The 20,662-nt window shown below is 36.2% G+C and overlaps 1 protein-coding gene across 4 annotated transcripts in view; it reads left to right on the forward strand.

The window, feature by feature from the left end:
- Positions 1-262: 262 nt before the first annotated feature.
- The window catches only part of fnbp1a (formin binding protein 1a), a 31,548-nt gene continuing 11,148 nt past the window's right edge, over positions 263-20,662 (forward strand). For 2 of the 4 annotated variants that reach the window (XM_084390080.1, XM_084390081.1), the window contains exons 1-13: positions 263-568; positions 2,480-2,595; positions 5,587-5,643; positions 6,564-6,711; positions 8,269-8,331; positions 8,926-9,030; positions 10,357-10,371; positions 13,035-13,163; positions 13,617-13,763; positions 18,178-18,357; positions 19,397-19,579; positions 19,837-19,851; positions 20,133-20,242. In XM_084390080.1, the coding sequence (XP_084246206.1) occupies positions 494-568; positions 2,480-2,595; positions 5,587-5,643; positions 6,564-6,711; positions 8,269-8,331; positions 8,926-9,030; positions 10,357-10,371; positions 13,035-13,163; positions 13,617-13,763; positions 18,178-18,357; positions 19,397-19,579; positions 19,837-19,851; positions 20,133-20,242 (1,343 nt within the window). In that variant the 5' untranslated portion in view covers positions 263-493. The remainder of the gene's footprint in view (positions 569-2,479; positions 2,596-5,586; positions 5,644-6,563; positions 6,712-8,268; positions 8,332-8,925; positions 9,031-10,356; positions 10,372-13,034; positions 13,164-13,616; positions 13,764-18,177; positions 18,358-19,396; positions 19,580-19,836; positions 19,852-20,132; positions 20,243-20,662) is intronic. The other 2 variants (XM_084390083.1, XM_084390082.1) reach the window with 2 other exon arrangements.

Raw genomic sequence — 20,662 nt, forward strand, 5'->3', positions numbered from 1 at the left:
TGCACACTATATGGGCACTAGATAAACTAGAACTAACTAGTAAAAACGAAATCATTAAAACTATTTTTCACACCTGGAACAAGACAAAAGAAGGAAGAAATGAAAGAAAATCTATTCAGAGAAAAGATTTCAAAATGTCCTTCTCCATTCATTTTCCTCTTTATCCGTAGTCGCACGAATCCACATATTTGAGAGCACACGTCTTGTTATCAGTTTATCTGTGAGTAACTGGTGTTGTGAGGTGGATTCTGGCGCTGCTGCGTGCCGCTCTGCGCGTGGCCGTCCAGTTCTCTCTGAGGCGCGTGAATGCACGAGTACACAAGGCATTATCTTCATTTCCATTTTCCAGTTTCATCGGCAATTTACAGAATGCGGAGGTGAAAACGGACGGTCTCGCCGATCGAGGTACAAATCCTTGACGGTATACACTGGTATTAGACCAGTTAGTATTCTTTTTTAATATCTGAAAGCTGTTCCTGGGCGAAAATCACGCATGCATTCAAACAGAGGATTATCGCGGAGGAACTGCCTTGAAACCATGAGCTGCAGTTGGGGGACGGAGCTGTGGGTGAGTACCGACGTGAGGCATGGAGGTGAATGCATCTGCAAGATATTGAGCAATATAGCGCACAATTTCTTTACGATTTGCATTAGTAACATGAATATGCCCATTAGTGATGGATTAATAACCCACCGCACCGCCCATTTTACAGTGTAGCAGACCGCAAATTCTAGCTACTGTTACAGGAATCTTTCATTTCACGAATTAAGCCCTGAATTTTATGCATGCACGTCCAGATATTTGAATGCAAGCAAATGCATGCTCCCTGAAGCTCGTTTAATGCAGTTATTAGTCATCAGCGTTGACTAAATACCCTAGATGGCAATAATCCTGTGCTAATGCTGTCCCTAACCACAAGTGAATGAGGCTGGAGCAGGTGCACAGGTTATTCCCAGGCATGTCTTTTCTCAGCTTTAATGTTGCAATGTGTCTAGGTAACAAAGTAACAGTGTTGTATTGTTGCACCACATGTTACAGCTTCTATTATGGTATTACATTGTCTTAATATTTGAACGTTTTCTAATAATATCTGGTCCTTGCTAGGCTAGCTGTAACATCATGGGACCTTTACCTAGTAACAACACCATAATGCAGGATAAAATATTCAGGGGTTGTATAGCCTAGTGGTTAAAAATCAGGGTGCTAACCAAAAAGGTTCAGAATTTCAGTCCAGGACCCACTTAATCTAAAGTTGTTGTAATATGTGTAGGAGAGACCAGGGAATTTGGGTGGGTTGGAACATCATCAGTTTAACCATTTAGAAATAAGTTATGGGGTGAAATCATCTTGCGTGGCCACCACCCTCCTCAGGTGACAGTAGAAGCTGTAAGTCTTCATAAAATATTACAAGGGTGATATTTTAAAAGGATTTACAGGACTAAATCCAAGCTAATGGATGTTAAATGTCAGAAGTCGTACAGTATAATCTGAATCAGCAGATTCTTGTTTAATTTAATTAAAAGCTACAACAATAAATGAATGCATTCATCCAATAGTATGACAACAGTGCTCCTTGTACTTGACAATCATTTAAGTTTAGGGATAAGTTATTGATTTCTAAAAACTGCTTTAATTTGTGTCAGACAACTATAAAAATATTGGTCACACTTTAGATTAGGGTCCAATTCTCAGTATTACCTATGACTTTTGCCTCAATAAACTCCTAATTACGGCTTATTACTGGTTAGTAAGGTAGTTGTTAAGTTTAGGTATTGGGCAGGATTAAGGGATGTTGAATATGCTCATGCGGAATAAGGTACATGGCCAAAATCCTAAGCAACTAGTTCATAGTGAGAATTGGACCCTAAACTAAAGTGTTACTGAAATATTTGGTCAAAGTTTAAGTCATTGGTCATAAAAACACAGTTACAGACAATAAAAGATGTTGAAAATGTTACTGTGGATAAAAACATCAGTTGAATTGCTAATAAGTAATAAACTGAGCATTATTCAGAATTGTCTATTAAAACTGACAAATGCTTTAAAAGCTATAGTACTCGCAGGAGAGTCAGATCAATATGTTTTGTAACAGTAACCTAGTGGTTAATAGGTTTCAAAACAAGTTAAATGCTCTGTGATGGATGAAGTTTGTACTGTGTGTATAGTGATAAGCATTACGGCTGGAGGGCTAGCACTGCTGAATAATGGATCTGACTCATTGCCAATGTCAGACAATACTGCAAACTCATGAAATTATATGGGATGACTTGATATCTCTCCTTTGGGTCCTCTTTCATAGTTATATATATAATCCATCAAAGCAAAATCTATACTTTTTTTATCTCCTAAAGTGTTCCTTTTGGCACTATACCTTAATTGCTATTTCATTTTTTGTAATTGATATGAACGTGAGACACTCTAAATGTTCAGTCGTTCATATGTTAACTTTCAGTCTGTTGTTTTGGATGTCCTTTGCAGGATCAGTTTGATAATCTAGAGAAACACACTCAGTGGGGCATTGAGTTTTTGGAGCGCTACACTAAGTTTGTGAAGGAACGGTCTGAAATCGAGCTGAGCTATGCCAAACAGATCAGGTAAGATGTGTAACTCATATATTTGTAGATCTTATAATGATAGGGTCATGTTATCATCCTTTAGTTGCTCAAATTGTATGTCACATTTATTTATTAAGTGCTTTATGCAAAAAAACATTACGTGTTAATGTTACAAAATTCATCAGTTTTGAAACAACTTTTAGCAGTAAAGCTCAGCAGAAGATTATTTTTTTTTATTTGGCTCAATTCAGATTCAATGCTGATTCAGTTCAGTTCAATAACACTGTTAATGTTGCTAAGTTCATTAATTATAAAATGACTTCAAAAGCAAAAGACAATAGGATCATTATCTAGCTCAATTCAAGTTGTGTTATCATCTGATACTGTCAGTACAGTCACATCGATAATATTTTCTGAATACGATTATATATATAATTATTATAATTCACTAAATTATAATAATATTAAGTCATATATTCAATAACCATGTTGCATTCTCTATTTTTGCATAATCCAGTGATTAAATACTATTTTTGATCCTCACAGATTGATATTTCACTGCATCAGCAAAGTACTGAACTGTTAGTCAGAATTGATTAGTTAAGTCTGAATATGCCAGATATCTGGATAACATAGGATTCACTTTAAATGGCAAATGTATTATGCAAATGTTCATAAAGATGCTGTTATATGTATTATGTCAGTGAGAACAAACATTAAACAGGTCACATGTCCAATGTGTATTGCCATGGATACTAGGTTTCCACAGCTCTCTGACCTACATTTTTATTATCCACCACTGATACTGTAATATTTCTTCCTGACTGCATTTTGGAAGTTTATTAAGCAGCAGTTTTGACCCCGAGGATACTGGATGACTTACCAGCATCATCTGCGCTCCTGCTCAAAGACATACGCAGAGAAACCTCAGCGTTTATAACGAACCCCACAGCTGGAGCTCGCCGATTCGACCAGGCGCGCGCCGAACAGGCCCTTTCTGTTTGCATGTTCTGATCTCATAAGAGTAAATCCTCTTTTTATGTGGCCGTTTGCTCAATCCATGCTTTGTTGTTATTTTTAAGAAGTGTGCCAGACTGTATTTTGTTTCTGAAGAAAGAGTCTTTAATTCACAACATTTCCCAGAGGCTTTTTTTTTTTTGTTCAGATCGCAGCCATGGGTGAAAGATTTATTAAGCGCTAAGCACATGTTAGCAGATAAACCGCATCGACATGGATCTGTCTGGCCGAGGAATAATAGTCCTTTGAAAACCGCTGGGTTGGGTTATTCTAATGAGGATTTATTTATGGCTTTGTTAACCTTTTTCCTATTTGCCGTCGCGTATTGACACATAGGGCGGCCCATTAGGCAGATCGTAGGGAAACTAGCAGACAATAAAGCAACTGCATCGGTGTGGTCTTGTCAAGAAACTGCAAGATGGTGATCTGCCTAGCAACACGTCAGACTCCTGGGAGTTACCGTTGGGTGTGTGCAGAGAGAGGGAGAGATAGAGTGAAGGAAAGCTGCAGGAAAAAGCATAGAGGGGGCGGCACCGTCAGCATGCGCTCTCACCATCATAATCGATTTTAAGCCATTTATAGGCCCTCTTGAAATTAATCACATAATATTCATGTATAAAGCACAGTTTTTACTGTGTCATTTGACGTCGTCCTGTACTCAATTTTCCACTCTGATTGACAAAGGTCTGCCTCGTGAATCGGACGCCTTGTTCGGTGGGATGATACGATTATTCTGATGGTGACAATATTAGCTTTTGTTTGCTCCGCAGCCTCGCGTTGCACCACAAGCACCATTAGATGTTATTTGTCATTGACATGCACAATTTCATTCATTCAGATTACCGGGAGACAAAGGCACATTTGAAACAGTAAAATGTCTTAGTTTGCCATGCTTTCTGCAAAACCAATCATTTATATTTTTTTTTGGTGGAAGAAATGTTTGCTAAATTTGCTGGTTTTTATAACTGAGGGGATGTAAATTAATTAACAATTTTTTTTTTTTTTTAATGACTATTTAGAGGTACACTAAGTATCTTTTGGCCCTCTAATGGTTAAACAACAAAACTGCATGCATTTTGCAGAAGAACATTGGTTTGGTTGTGCTTCGACTCATCAAATGAATATGGGTATCCTACTGCTCATAAAACATTCACTACTAGGCTTAAAAGATATGACCAGTTTAGATGGAAAGGATTTCAAGCTGACTAGACATGGTACGTCCTTGAAAATAAATTCCAGCACAGCGCTACAACAACCATAATGAAATGACTCTTCACACAATAGATAATGCTTTACAGTGACCTCTGTTAGAGAGCTACATAAGGCAATTTATCTGTTCAATAAAATACCTCACTCACCAGTTGAGGATTAAAAACGCCATCGCTTTTACAACATTTTTGTAATTCCTCGATTCCTCAGTTCTCGCCATCTTTGAAAAGCCAAGCTTATGTTGATCCTTGTTTTATTACGAGCTCTGTCACGTTATCTTTTTGCCTGCAGACTCTCCTCTTTTCTGCATTTTTTTTAAAACGGGTGATTCCCCAGAGGTTTGAGATTCAGCGTGTCCGTCATGTCCGCAACTAACCTATACCACTACACCATACATGCATCAAAGTGGCCTGTGACCAACTTTTCTCTATTTACGGATATGACGAGAAACGCACAGGCGATATAACACAAAAACACGGTTTGGAACAAGGATTGATGAGGAATTGACTTATTCAATTTTTTTTATTATTCTGACGAAAAAAAGTTACAGTGTACCTTTAAAATGTGTAATTTATGTACCACCAGCTTCACCAAAAATGACGACTAAACACTTCCTCCATCTACCATTGGTTGGACAAACAGATAGTCCCGCCCTAAACTCACACCATTGGTTGAGCCAGTATTGGGCTTGTTCAAACAAACAAAATTAATTTACAAACGACTTGCTTATAGTTGTTTAATAGGAGAAAATATTTTAACATAAAATATTGACACCATTAAAATACTGTTTTGTATGTCTTATAGGAATCTGTCCAAGAAGTATCAGCTGAAGAAGAACTCTAAAGATGAGGAGGAGTACAAGTGAGTGAGAACAGTTTGGCACACATAAATCATACACATGCATTGATATCTTAACTATAGCCATTTACTAATGATGTATCAGCTTTACTTACACTAAACAGTTCATTTCCGGTATACTAGGGTTCAAAAGTTTGGAGTGAAAGATTTTATTAATATTTATTATAGTCTCTTATGCTCAAAAATACAGAAAAAAGTAATAGTGTGAAATATTATTATAATTTAAAATAACTGTTTTCTATGTGAATATATTTTAAAATGTAATTTTTATTCCTGTGATCAAAGCTGAATTTTCAGCATCATTACTCTACTCTTTAGTGTCACATGATCCTTCAGAAATCATTCTAATTAGATGATTTGCTGCTTAAGAAACATTTCTTATTCAACCCAAACTTATTTGACTGGTAGTGCACACATAAATGAGTGTTAATTTAATTTGAGCAATTTTGCATAGGTCTCATTTGCTGTAATTACATTGCATTGTTTGGTTGCCCCAAAATTATTTGTACACTTCAGCCAGACTTGCTTGAATGCTTTTGCATTGTAGAACAAAATATCAAATTTTACAAGTATTATTTAAAAGGAACAATAACATGCTTTTCAATCCAAATCTTTAACAAAAAAGAAGTTTATTAGGTTATAAGTTGACACCAATTAGTTAAAAGGGGCTCATACAACTGACATGCAGACATTTTTAATGTGACTTAAGGGTCCATACATTTTTGGGGCCACTATGTATTTTGGCATTACATTGGCCAGCATTAATATCAGCCATTGAAAAACAAATTAAGTTGACTACTATTGTAGTATTAATCATGAGTGGGCCATTTTTAATTAAGGATTATAACTAATTATTGTCACATCTATAATGTCTCATCTTGCTTTTTGTTGATGTATTATAACGTTTTCGCATTTGCTGTTAGGTACACGTCATGTAGAGCCTTTCTGATTACCTTAAATGAGCTGAACGACTACGCGGGTCAACACGAGGTCATCGCCGAAAACCTGTCCTCTCAGATCACCGCCGAATTGTCCCGCTACACTCAAGAACTGAAGGCTGAACGGAAATCGGTACGAACATGTCTTTTCCGTGCTTTTCTTATCTGGACGATGCCAAAAAATCCTGCTTTCTAGAGATCATCTTCCAAAAAAAGAATCAAATCCCTCAATAACATAAATCACCCGTTCAATAAATGTATGAAACTACAGTAATTCTTTCTCTGCGCTCCAGCACAGGCTCACCTCTTACAAATCCAGGGTTAATCGCGTAGGAATATGGTATTATTTTGTTTATGATTTCTCCCAGCTCCGTGGAATGAAGCCAGACCCAATGTGGGTCATGTATTCAGGTCAATGGAGTTTGAGAAGGTCGCCCTCCCCCCGCTCTTGGCCTCTCTTGTCTAAAGGTTCTCGCACGGGTTCAGGAGGCCTCTGTCTGAGGCTGGTGGCTGGAAGTAATAGGACAGCAGAGTAAAACACCACCGCGCACGAGCTGAGGGAAGCTTCGTTCCCTCTGTTGATGCATTTTGTCTGGCTTTTGTGTTCAAATGTCACGCTGAGAGAAAGTGGTCTTTATGTATTTTTCATAAAGAGAGTAGTGGAATGCCATGAGTGGGAAGACACAAGTGATCGCCTATGCCGGCTTGTCAGTGAAGTTTTCGCTAATGAGAACCCCTAAATAAATGATTTGTGTTCCAGGGAGGAATTCTGCAGTTAATTAACATTTATTGTACAAGAGTATGTCTTTGCTGCCGTAATTGAATTCTTTATGGAATGACGAGGGGTTTGGATTCAGCGATAGCTCTGGAATATAATCTTTCTAACAGCTGCTGTCTGGCTTGATTGTCTCATATTTCATTTAATCAGCTTAGTTTCCAATTAAATGTCTTTTCAGCATAATATTTTAAAAGGACGTGTTGGACTGGGATAGTTGTCATGACTGTGCAAGAGCTGAAATATAATTTCCTAATCCTCAAACCCCCTTAATTATGGTAAAAAGTTACTGTATAATACAGGTTTGCATAGATTGTTTCTGGTATAAACAGCCAAATTTGAAATTTTGTTAAATAATTGGGTGAATTATGATCAAATGAGCTACTAATGTAATTAATGCGTAAAAATGTAATTCCTTTTCTATAAAAAATGTATCTATCCTATGGTTCTGTACCCTTTTTTATTTACCTCCACCTGTACAGACTCCATTTCAACTTGTCTATTTTTAGTGTGTTTGTTTTTAGGTTTGCACATTTTCTTTGCATTTTCTTCAGAGAATGTAGAAAATCTAGTTTTCACTATTTGTAACTACCGTTCAAAAGTTTGGGGTCAGTACGTTTTTTTTTTAAAGAAATCGTAATAGTTTTATTCATCAAGAATGCATTAAATTGATCAAAAGTGACAGTAAAGATATTTATAATGTTTAAAAAAAATTCTATACATTTTATTCATCAAAGAATCCTGAAAAAAAATTAAGCATGTGGATCATGTGATACTGAAGAGCTTTACTGCATTTTTGATGGAATGAATGCAGCCTTGGTGAGCATAAGAGGGAAAGAAATCTTAACGACCCTGCACTTTTGAATGGTAGCGTATTAAATTGTAATTATATTTCTTGTCTTCTCTTTCCGATAGCATTTCCACGATGGCCGCAGAGCGCAACAGCACATTGAGAATTCCTGGAAGCAGCTGGAATCGGTGAGTCAGTTTAACTGAACAGAACATAGTGTGACTACCGGTATTCAAATTTTTCCTGATACTGCCTTCTCTTTCATCACCTGTCTGAGATATGAGCTAGAACTGGGACACTTTGTACAGTAAACGCTTGTGTGAAATGAGCCACAGGTGTCTGTAAAAGGTGTCTCTTTTAAAATGAGCAACAATTTACTGCTACAGGTTTTAAGACAAAAAGAAAGTAACTATTGTGGTTTCACAGACAGGGCTTAGATTAAGCCAGGATTAGGCCTTAGTTCAATTAGGAAATTTAAGTAGCTTTTATAAACGTGCCTCAGAGAAAGAAATTAGAAAAGAAAGTGCCCTTGAGACAAAACAATGGCACTGACATATTTTAAGATTTGTCAGTGCAAGTTGCTTTTAATTAAAACAGCTCAAACATGCATTTTAGCCTGAGACTAGGCTTACGCCTTGTCTGTGAAACTGGGGGATAGAGTAACTAACTAAAAGTAGCGCCACTGCAAGCTGAACTACATTTTTTAGTCACTTGACCGTTGCACACTTTCTTTCAGCAATTAAAAAATAATAATTTAATGTAAGTTTCTTTGCTCTTTTCAGAGTAAGAGAAGATTTGAAAGAGACTGTAAGGAAGCGGATCGCGCCCAGCATTACTTCGACAAGGTGGATGCCGACATTAACGTGACTAAAGCAGACGTGGAAAAGGTATGGATCACTTTTGTGTGTGATGGAGAAGAGACCGATCCCATCATAAACCCCTCATTCTCCATGACTGCTTTCATCCTTTTCTGTGAGTCTGTGTGGATGATCCTTCTTTGGAACGAGGCGGTGGTGACGGACGCTGATATAACCGATGTCAAGTTCCCACCTTACACCTTATACTGTACCTCACCTGCTCCTACCTTCTCTGTACTGCAGAAAATACCCATTTTGTTCAAAGAGAAGTTGGACAGTATGCACGATAAATCTGTCATCAAATTGGTACCTGCTAAATTCTCGTTGTCGTATTTGGCATCGGGCAGATATTTAAAAAAGATAATATTATATATTATTTTCCAATTCAAACAAACCAAATAATTTCATATTCAATGCCAGGTTTCAAAAACGTAAATAGTTTGCTTTTCTACTGTACACAGAAATATGTAGGCAAAATTATAAACTGGAGCTTTAGTATGAACACTAGGGCTGGACAATATATATTGTAAATATAGTATTCACCATGATTATAATTGGGAATTTAATTAATAAAATGAAGCAGCATTGTGAGTACTAATGGTGGTGATATTAATGTACTTTTTTAAGGACATTGATTTAGTTTCGCAATCTCTCGCAATTATGAGATGAACACAGAGATGTTTAATAGTGTTTCAAATTTAAATTAGTAAGTTTGATTCATTTTTGTGAATATTTCAAAAACTGTCTGTTTCAATCATTTAATTCAAACCCAGTTAAGTGACTTTTGCATAAACAAATAATGTGAAAAATAATTAAATAGCTATATGTTGCTCAGGTCTAAAATTCACTTGCAAATAAATAAATTAATTAAATGATGAAATATAAAATGCATATTTCTGAATCACAAGCTTAATCAACATTTACTATTACATTATTAAAATCAAAAGTTGCATCTGTTATTTAATGGACCTCAGATAACATGAACTAACCCTTTTCAGTGAATATTTGTATTAATTAACTTTAACAAAGATTTATACATACTGTAACAAATGTATTGCTCATTGTTAATTAATGTTAGATAATGCATTAACTAATGTTTACTAATGAGACCTTATAGTAAAGTGTTACCGGAATTTTTTTATTATTTAAATGTTCAATAATAAGCTCAAAGGTAGTTTCAATAAGAAAGAAAAAACAACTAATATGGCAGCGGCCTGTTTGTTATTATTAGAAGGCTAAATGAACAGATTTGGATTTTGTTTAGCCCATGTATAGATGTCTTCTTAAGTAACTTTTGTTATTAGTGTGTCTGTGACACTAATCGACTCTGTCTTTGTTTTTTAACATGTCTTAAAGCGGTGTTCTCTCAAGGTAGGTTTGAACCAAGAGTCGTCTTTGTCGGTGAGGAGTTTGTCAACTTGTTCGGTGTATTACCCATATCAGCAAAGAGTGTTTGTCGTAATTTTCGTTGTTTTTTCGTTTTTAGCTTTTGTTACGTTCACGTCTATGCTTGCAGCGAATCTTTCCTGTATTCACCTTCTACAAATGTACAGAATAAGACTTGTCATGGAAGACTGATGTTAAAAAGCATTTCGATTGCGAAAATGGGCTACGTTTACGTTTAGGGTTACACAAAATCAATAGCTATTACTGTCACCCACAAAAAGTCCTGAGTTTGAGAGTCTGTGCACACTGTCTGGTTCATGTACATGATGTTGTATACAGTATGTACAGAGGCCACTTAAAGCATTTAGACTCTTTAAAATGAATGAGTTTCATTGCATTATGTGCTGTATTAAATCAAGTGGCACAAACACACAGTTTGATGTGTTTTAGGTATAGATATGTTGTTCAAAATTAATAAAAGAAATATTGTGACACTTTGGGGTTGCAAAATTTGAGTGGAACATAGTTAATGTGATGAACTATTTCTGTTAGGATACCTGTAAGAATCCACGAAAAAGTCATTGAGCAAAAATGTCGTTTAGTGAAGTTATTTCTGAGAAAAGCTTGACCTTTTTCGCATATGCAACTTGGATTTATATTTTGTGTTTAATGCAATTAACATTCACAAATTTGTGTGTGACTTAAGTGTCCAAATGCTTTTCGGTCTGCTGTATGTGTTTAGTTAGTATGCATGATGAATGGATGTCTGGTGCGAATAATTTGGATCACTTTCACATTTTGTTTTTGGAACATTCATTGTCATTTTAGTGTGTGTGTGTGTGTGTGCGTGTATGTATTTGTGTATTTATTTTCTCACACACTGTCGATACTCCATCGTGTTATTCTTGTCAGAGTCTTCTTCATCGTTATACTATACTATCTCTGGAGTGTGCAGTATACAACCAGAGCACACTGAGTGATATATCCCACAATGCAATACAGTTAAATTGACCTTCCATTTCCAGGTTCAAATGATCCTGAAGGAATATCAACAGCATCTTTTTTTGACTCATTATTTAATCAAGACTGCCATGATTTAAGACATTTATACACAAAATGAGTGCGGAGAACCTAAAGGGACATGGTGGTGGGAGAACGCAAAACGTTTGCGAGAGAATGCAAAAGCATTGACTTATTTTTGTCCATATTTTTTTCCATCACCATGTCCCTTTAGGGGCTCCATAAAATGGGATTAAAATTCAGAGTAACTGTTTAATTTCAAATGATACTGTAACTATTTCAACACCACTAGATGAATGAAACATGCTAATTGATTAGGTCATGTAGCAAACTAAGGAAAAAATTACCAAAATTGACTTTTTTTTTTTTTTTTACTAACATTTTAAGGTTAGTCATAGACAGTATATCACCTTTTTTAGATTAAAGGAGTAGTTCACTTTAAAATGAAAATTAGCCCATGATTTACTCACCCTCAAGTCATCTTAGGTGTATATGACTTTCTCCTTTCAGACGAATACAATCAGAGTCATAATACTAAATGTCCTGGCTCTTCCAAGCTGTATAATGGCAGTGGATTGCAACCATCAGTATGAAGCTCAAAAAGTGCATCCATCCATCATAAACGAACTCCACACGGCTTCGGGGGGTTAATAAAGGCCTTCTGAAGCAAAGCGATGAGTTTGTGTAAAATTTTTTTTAATATTTAACACGTTACAAAGTAAAATTCTAGCTCTGAGCTATTCCATTAAAGCATAATTTGACAACTTCATCTGCTTAAAGTCACCATGAAATCAAAATTGACACTTCTTTTATTGTGTGTGGAATATTGCAGTATTAGTATAAATTATTTACCTGTGCACATCAAAGTTTTTCGAAAATTCATATAATTAAAATAAGTTTCCCTTCCTTTTTCAGCGACTTCTCTTTTGCCGTGAGGGCGGGACAACCTGTCACTCACATGAGATCGACCAATAGCAAAGCACAGCCATCAAATCAATTCCCCATGGACAAAATCAAGTCCTGCCCTAAATTTGTTCTTGTTTCTGAAGCCATTTCAATAGGTCAAAATAGGTCACAACTTCTGTTTCATGCTGAATTTAACTATTTAAATGTACTAATGCAGCGATAAATCAACCGACGGCCTTGTTATCGGATAATGCACATTTTTGGTTTTCGTTTATTTTTTAGTGGACTCTCAGTGAATGTGTAAAGTAAATCATTCCATTCCAGTAATCTACTGAAAATCATTCTCCTATCAGTTAAACTCTACATAAAAAAACAATGACCCACAAATCTGCTGAATGAATTACTGATAAACATAGCTAGCTTTTGCGTTATTTTTCCTGAGTACATCATTTGATTATATTTCTGTGTTTGAGCTGTTTGGTTAAGGGCTTGGTTAAGTGTGTAGATCACTGACTCTATTGATCTGAAGTTGACTTCAGACTACATGTTTATATTATATTCTGCAATCTGCTAATAGACTCTCACTGTTTGTTTATTTGTCATGTCAAAAGGTGATCGTTTTATTTGTCAGTCCTTGGCCTTTACGTTCTGATGTCATTCGTTGTAGAAAGGATCTTAATTAATTTTTTTCTCTCTGTCTTTTGTGCTATCTGTCTTTCTAGGCGAAGCAGCAAGCTCAGTTGAGGCATCAGGTAGCTGAAGACAGTAAAAACGAGTACCTGACATACCTGCAGAAGTTCAACAAGGACCAACACGAGCACTACTACACCCTCATACCACATATCTTTCAAGTAATTGTCTCTCTTGATCATAAATTAAACATATTAAAATATTAAGTCACACTTTAGATTAGGGTCCAATTCTCACTATTAACTAACTATTAACTAGGACTTTTGCCTCAGTAAACTCCTAATTACTGCTTATTAATAGTTATAATGTAGCTGTTAAGTTTAGGTATTGGGTAGGATTAGGGATGTAGAATCTGGTCATGCAGAATAAGGCATTAATATGTGCTTTATAAGTACTAATAAACAGCCAATATACTAGTAATTTGCATGCTAATAAGCAACTAGTTCATAGTGAGAATTGGACCCTAAACTAAAGTGTTACCAAATATTCTAATGTTGATGAAAGAAAAATATGCTTTTAAGCTTAACTTTTATGTCTGATATGCCATTGGTTGGACCATGAACTTCTTTCTCAGTGAAGTATTGCATGGTTTAATGGTGTTTTCTCTTTTGCAGAGGATACAGGAGATGGAGGAGAGGCGAGTGGGCAGGGTGAGGGAGAGCATGCGGGTGTACACTGAGGTCGAGCGGAAAGTATTACCCATCGTCAGCAAGTGTCTGGACGGCATGACCAAGGCAGCTGAATCCATCGAGCCTAAAATGGTACGTTGGGTGCTATGGCTCCTTTATGCTGAAAATGCACTGTGGTTCCTGATTCCATAGCCATTTGTTGATCTGCCTAGTGCCGGAAAATCCTATTCAATGAAGATCTTTTAGGCCATAAAAATACCTTTTTAGTAGTGTGGTTGAGAATCGAGAACTGGTTCTTGTTCAGAATTAGTAACATTAAAACAAAATAGCACATACACAATGCCCAATCAGTGTCTAATGACTCTTTTAGATCGGTTCTTTTAATAAATCAGTCCAAAAGATTTGCAAATCACTTTTAGACTCAGATTACTACTTAATTATGAAGTGTAATATCTGCACTACTAATTTAGTTTCTAAGAATCTATAATCAATAATAATGGCAAGACTTGACAATAAAGGTCCCTTTAGTTATATTATATATTAAGATACAATGCTTGATTTTAGTAATGCATTAGTAAATGTTAAAATTAACATGAACTTAGATTAATATATGCTTTAGAAGTATTTTTTATTGTTAGTTCATGCTAACAAATGGAAACTTATTGTTAAGTGTTAGCATAATCATTAGCATAAGCATCAAGACATTTTTATTCACTACTGTTCAATGTGGGGTCAGTATGATTTTTCTTGAAAAAAATCTCAGCAAGGCTTCCTTTATTTGATCAAAATATAGTAAAAACAGTAATATTCTGAAATATTATTACAATTTAAAATAACGTTTTTCCATTTGAATGTTAAAATGTAATTTATTCCTGTGATCAAAGCGGAATTTTCAGCATCATTACATTACATCATTCTGATATACTGATTTGCTGCTGAATAAAAGTATTGCTTTCAAAAATCAAAGAAGAAAAAATCTCCAAACTTTTAAATAGGATGCATAAACAGGCTATAAAAATGAAATGAAACCAGAAAATGAAAAATTAAAGAAGGAGGAAGAAATAAGGGGGAAAATAATAATTAAGACGATGACTTATTGAAGCACCACGTCACAGGTAGGACTGTGATTTGTAGAAGCAGCACATAGGAGTTTTCCTGGCTGCGAGGTGATTCAACTTTTCCAAATGAAGCCAGCAGATGAATAATATAGCAGTTCAAAATGCTGACTAGATTTCTGTGATTATCGCTGGCCCACTTACAAGCTAACGAGTGGTGATCGTAATAGAGTGTCGTCGCCCAGGTTACCATCAATAATTTACAGCTGCGGGGGAATCGCTGGCAGCTAACGGCTGATGTGCCTGTTGTCTGTCTCATCTGCTAACTCATGTCCCAGTGCTCACGTGGCCATTGCCGTCCTGTCCAAATATGGCAGATGGGAAGTCTAATTTCCAGCGCAGCACTAATTGACTCTTACGAGCTGGGTTTTGCAGCAGATTTGAAGTGGCTTAGCAACAAAGACTTAAGCCTCTCTGTGGCTTTTGGGCTGTGTGTGTGTGTCAAGGTTATTATAGTTTTGCTTTTTTAAATTAGTTTTTATTTTAATATCGTTTTCAATTTTGCTTTAAATTTAAGTTTAGTTTTAGTTAGTTTCATTAATGGTTTTGTTCGTTTTAGTTTAGTTTTTATTTTGCAAACACATTTCTATTTAGTTTTTATTTTATTTAGTTTCAGTTATAGTTTTAGTAATTATAGTTTAGCAGAGCAAACAGAACACTTCCAGGGTAGACCAAAGCAAGACGCATCATTTCAGCAAAGTTTAATGTTTGCCGAGATTACAGTTAACTCTTGTGCAGACATCTTAATAATAAAAATAAAAATAATGGTTTGAGATTGAACAAAGCACCAAATAAATGGAACTTAAAAGTATACAATAAAAAAAAAACGATGAAAAATACAGACAAACTAATTCATATTAAAGATGAAATCTTGTTAAACATAGTTTACTTTTTTCAGAGTGACACTGGTACATACAACAAAAAAACAGCTGAATTAATCTGACAACCTGCTGTGAAGCCAGTGTGATTAAATAATGAAGTATCTATGCAGTGTGTGAGTGTGTACATGTTTTTCTATTGTGGTGGGGACTTAAACCTGAATGCACACACACTCAAGGGGACTTGTGTCACTGTGGGCCTAAATTAAATCACACAGAATGAGTTTTTTTGAAAATGTGTGTGATGGGTCGGTTTAGGGGTCGGTTTAGTGTGTGATGGGTCGGTTTAGTGTGTGTGATGGGTCGGTTTAGTGGTCGGGTTAGTGTGTGTGATGGGTCGGGTTAGTGTGTGTGTGTGTGTGTGTGTGTGTGTGTGATGGGTCGGGTTAGTGTGTGTGTGTGTGGACATGTTTTTCTACACCGGTGGGGACTTAAACCTGAATGCACACAGACTCATGGGGACTCGTGTCACAGTGGGGACCTAAATTGAGGTCCCCATGGGTACAAAAGCTTATAAATCATACAGAATTAGTTTTTTTGAAAATGTAAAAATGCAGAATGTCTCCTGTGATGGGTAGGTTTAGGGATAGGGGCAGTGTAAGGGGATAGAATAGTTTGTACAGTATAAAAACCATTACGTCTATGGAGAGTCCTCATAAAGATAGTGCACCAGACATGTGTGTGTGTGTGTGTGTGTGTGTGTGTGTGTGTGTGTGGTGTCCCGGGACATGTCTCCACATGGATAACAATATTATTAGCAGAAAATCTTTTGTAAAAACAAACATAACAACAGCACCTTTCAGCCTGTCAACCTTCATGAAAGCATGACATCACCACATTAAAGGTATGTTTGTGCTTGACGGACTTGTTTTGCTGTTGCACCCGCGTCTTGCACGCAAATGAAAGGACATTCTAAAAACACTGCGCTCAACTTAAAAGAAGTTCAACTTACGTCTCATTACCTTGAGTTATTATTTCCCATTCCACTGCCACGGACGCATCCTTTATGAACAGCCGCTTAGGACTAGCGATGTGTTCGCTGGTCCTTCATTGAGCGCGTCACAGGACAGCGGTTAATCGCCTCAGCAACTTCACGCGTGTGAAGCGCCATTTACAGGCATTTCCCTAAACAGCCACAGGTCAGATTTTCCACCAAAGTAAAGAGCTTATTAGATACGAAAACGATTATTTATTTTTGCTAATTATTATTTTATTTCAGTTAGTTTTTCAGTAACTGTTGTTAGTTTCGTTTCGTTTGAGTTTTTCATTTATTATGAATTTCTAATTTTATTTCAGTTTACGAAAATGTTTTTTGACCAATAGTTTTAGTCTTAGTTTTAGTTTTCGTTTACGAAAATAACCTTGGTGTGTGTGCACGTACAGTATGTGTGTGTGTGTCTTTTCAGAGATAGTGTGCTGGCCATATGAAGCAGCCCTCCATAAAATCAACCTCCTATAGAAGTCATTGGTTCATTTGGTAGGGTTATGGATGCCATCTATATGCTAAAAATAGTCTCTTGGTCTGACCTGTACTGCAATAGAGGGATTAGATCGAGGGGATTTACAGCAGTCTTATTTCTGTGGTGGATGTGCATTTCATTGTCTGTAGTACATAATTGTACTGTGATTATGATGTGAGTTGGAAGGTTATCTTTGGTTAACCTGTAGTTTACAGTGAAGTCTGTATTGCCATAGTAAATCATCCATGACAGTGTTTCCTACAGGATTTAGCTTCTTTAGCAAGATTAATAACTTGATAGACAATGATACTTTTTGTATTTATATATATTTTTTAAAAATAGTTAAAATATAATATTATTAATATTTATTAATATTTTATGTATTTACATCAATTCTATGTATGTATCTTTAAATACAAGATAAATGATATTCTAATATATTTTAAATGATATTCTAAATATAATCTAATAATATTTTCTAATTATATATATATGTATATGCTGTAGTTAAATATTTTATTTAACTATATATATATATATATATATATATACACGTGTGTTTTTTTTTATGTAAATAACTTTATATATTTTATTTAACTAAATTTGTAACTTTTTCTTCTGTTGAATTATATTTAAAGTATAAGAACGTCCACTGTTTAAAATTCATTCATTTCGTGATGTTTACAAAGTCATGATTATTAGTGTTAAATAATCATGATCACAATAGTGATTAATCAGATTCAGTAAAGAAGTGAATAATTCAGTTTGATTCGTCAGTTGGTTTTAACTAATTTATTCAAAAGAACCTCACCAGTTGAACTCATTGGGTGTATTTGAAGTTATTGAGAAAAATGCAATAGAAAGTTATGTTGCCGTTTCCAACCATATGCTATATTTTATAGCATATAAAAAAAAAAGTAATCTTGTAAATGATATACATTACAGTGAACAGACTGTGCTAAATGAAATATCTATGGCTTGTGTTAGTAAATGTTGTGATTTTAAACCCACTTAACTTGAAGAGTCATCCTAATCTCTCTTTTTGTTATAGCACAAAGCCTTACTGACATTTTTACCCCTTTTTTAATCTCAGGACAGTAAGCAAGTTGTAGAATCATACAAGTCGGGCTTTGAGCCGCCGGGTGACGTGGAGTTTGAGGACTACAGTGTGTCAATGAAGAGGGCCGTGTCAGAATCAAGCTTCCTCAATGCTCGCGGAGAGAGCAGACGCCGGAGCAGGAGCAAACTGTGGCCTTTACTCAAGAGAAATAAGGTACGGCGTCAGACGGATCTGTGGCTCATAAACACAGATAAGCAAATAAAAGAACTGGAAACTACGCTGCACATTTATGGCACATTGAGATGCAACTATATTCAAGAAGTTTTATTGTTATTAAGGAGTGTTTGCAGTGGCTATTTCATGCAACTAGATCATGCAGTTCGTTATAATAGAATCTTATTCTGATGATTAAAGTCAGCGTAAAATGGAAGTTGCGATAGTCCAGTGGAAGTCCGATAGTGACGTATATCCGAGTAAAATGAAAAAATGTAGGGCCGGGTGGGACTTGATTTTGTTCATTGGGAATTAATTGGATGGTTGTGGTTTGCTATTGGTCGATCTCATTTGAGTGACAGGTTGTCCTGCCCTCACTCCAAAAAACACTTCATCAGAGAAGAAATGTCACTGCAAGAGGGAAGGAAAGTTAATTTGATTAAAGATTACGAGGGCACATCAAAATAATAAATTATTTATAATAAATACTGCAATAGTCCATAACATTTTACATGGTAACTAAAGTCGAGTTGACACTGTACAATTTTGTCCAAATTGTGGCCATCTGAGACAAATTTGGAGAATTCTAAAAGATTCCTCTGATCCTGTGGCAAAATCTGAAGTCTTTGATCGCTAGTTTGACATGTTGACCAATTGCAATCAAATTTTACCTCTAACTGAATTCTGGCAGTGTCAGAAGTTTTGAGGCACAGTCCTGTAGTGCGACCTCTACGACAACCGTCAAATCTAAAACCAATAGGAGCGCAGAACCTGATGACGCAATTAGTGAGACAACAACAAACCACCACTTGATCCACACACGTCTTTGGTTGTTTTGATAGCGCCACAGTTTGTAAACTTGAAAATATACTGGATTACATGCAACACCTTTAATAAAGCTTGCAATGAGTTTTTTGTCACTGCATGAGAAGCATTGAACATTGGCTTTGGCCTTGAATATTTCTCTCTCTTCATCTTCTCTCTTCCTGTCTTTCTCCATTCCATTTCTCAATGTGCTCCATCACACCCTCATCTGTAGCTTATGTCTTTGTTAGCGTCGCCCCGCCAGCCCCCTCCCCCTCCCCCCACGTCCCCGTCTCCGGACGGGCTCCTCAACGGCCCCCAGTCCCCGCAGCAGCCCAAGGAGCCCCTGAGCCAGCGCCTCAACGACTTCATGAGCACCAAACACAAAATGCACTGCCTGCGGAGCCTGAAACGTGGGGTAAGTTCACGAGTCGCCACGTCACGCGTGTGTGTTTCCCGTGGATCTGATTGGACGACTCCAGACACTAAAGCACCATCAGCTCAGTTTGGTTCTAAAGTAATGTGTGGATGTGTAATCTGTGTCTCGTTCTCATGCTTTTTATCAACGCCATCCTTAACATATCTGTCTTAACAGCAACATGAAACTCCATGTTTTCTCTGTGTGTGTAATAACAGTTTCCCCTAACACGTTTTTTCTTGTCTTAACATTCACAGCTTTCTCTAAAGCTGGTAAGTCTGACTTGATATTAAAAAGTGCTATAAAATCCTCAAGACTTTTCATATTAAGTGTTTATTTTATATATTATGTATTTTCATTTTGACTACACGCTGAATTTTTAATGCTTGAAGTAAAATAAGTTATAAAAATTAAGGTTTAACAGTCAAACTTTTGGCATGAAGGCTGATCCACATTATAGCTTATTCTGTCCAAGATCTGCCCGCTTAACTGGCAAGCTGTTTGTGTTTGGTTTGTTGTTTTTCAACTCATAACTTTCTGTATCTTTTCACAGGGAACAGGCCAGGAGGACTACAGTCATCTGCCCCCCGAGCAGAGGAGGAAGAAACTACAGGCCAAGCTCAATGACATCAACAAGGACATCCAGAAAGAGATGGATCAGAGGTAAATCATCCAGTAGCTGCCATGTTGGGAATAGTAGCCTTTATGCAAAACACCTCATCATTGTTTAAAACATACACTGCCGTTCAAAAGTAGGATTTTCTTTTACGGGAAAAGAAGTGACAGGAAAGACATTACAATAATGTTACAAAATATTTCTATATCAAATAAGTGCTGTTCTTTTGAACTTTCTGTTTGTCAATGAATCCTGGAAAAAAGTATCCCTGTTTTAATGTTTCTTATTATCAACATTGATAATAAGAAATGTTTCTTAAGCATCAAATCAGCAAATTAGAAGGATCATGTGACACTGAAGACTGGAGTAATGATGCTGAAACCGACCCCAAACTTCAAATCTGCTCTAAATACTTATTTATTCTCTTTGGCTTTTAATACTCCTTGAACAGTTTCGATTATTGTTTT

Source organism: Rutilus rutilus (genome assembly GCF_951802725.1).
Source record: "Rutilus rutilus genome assembly, chromosome: 19".
Lineage (NCBI taxonomy): Eukaryota > Metazoa > Chordata > Actinopteri > Cypriniformes > Leuciscidae > Rutilus > Rutilus rutilus.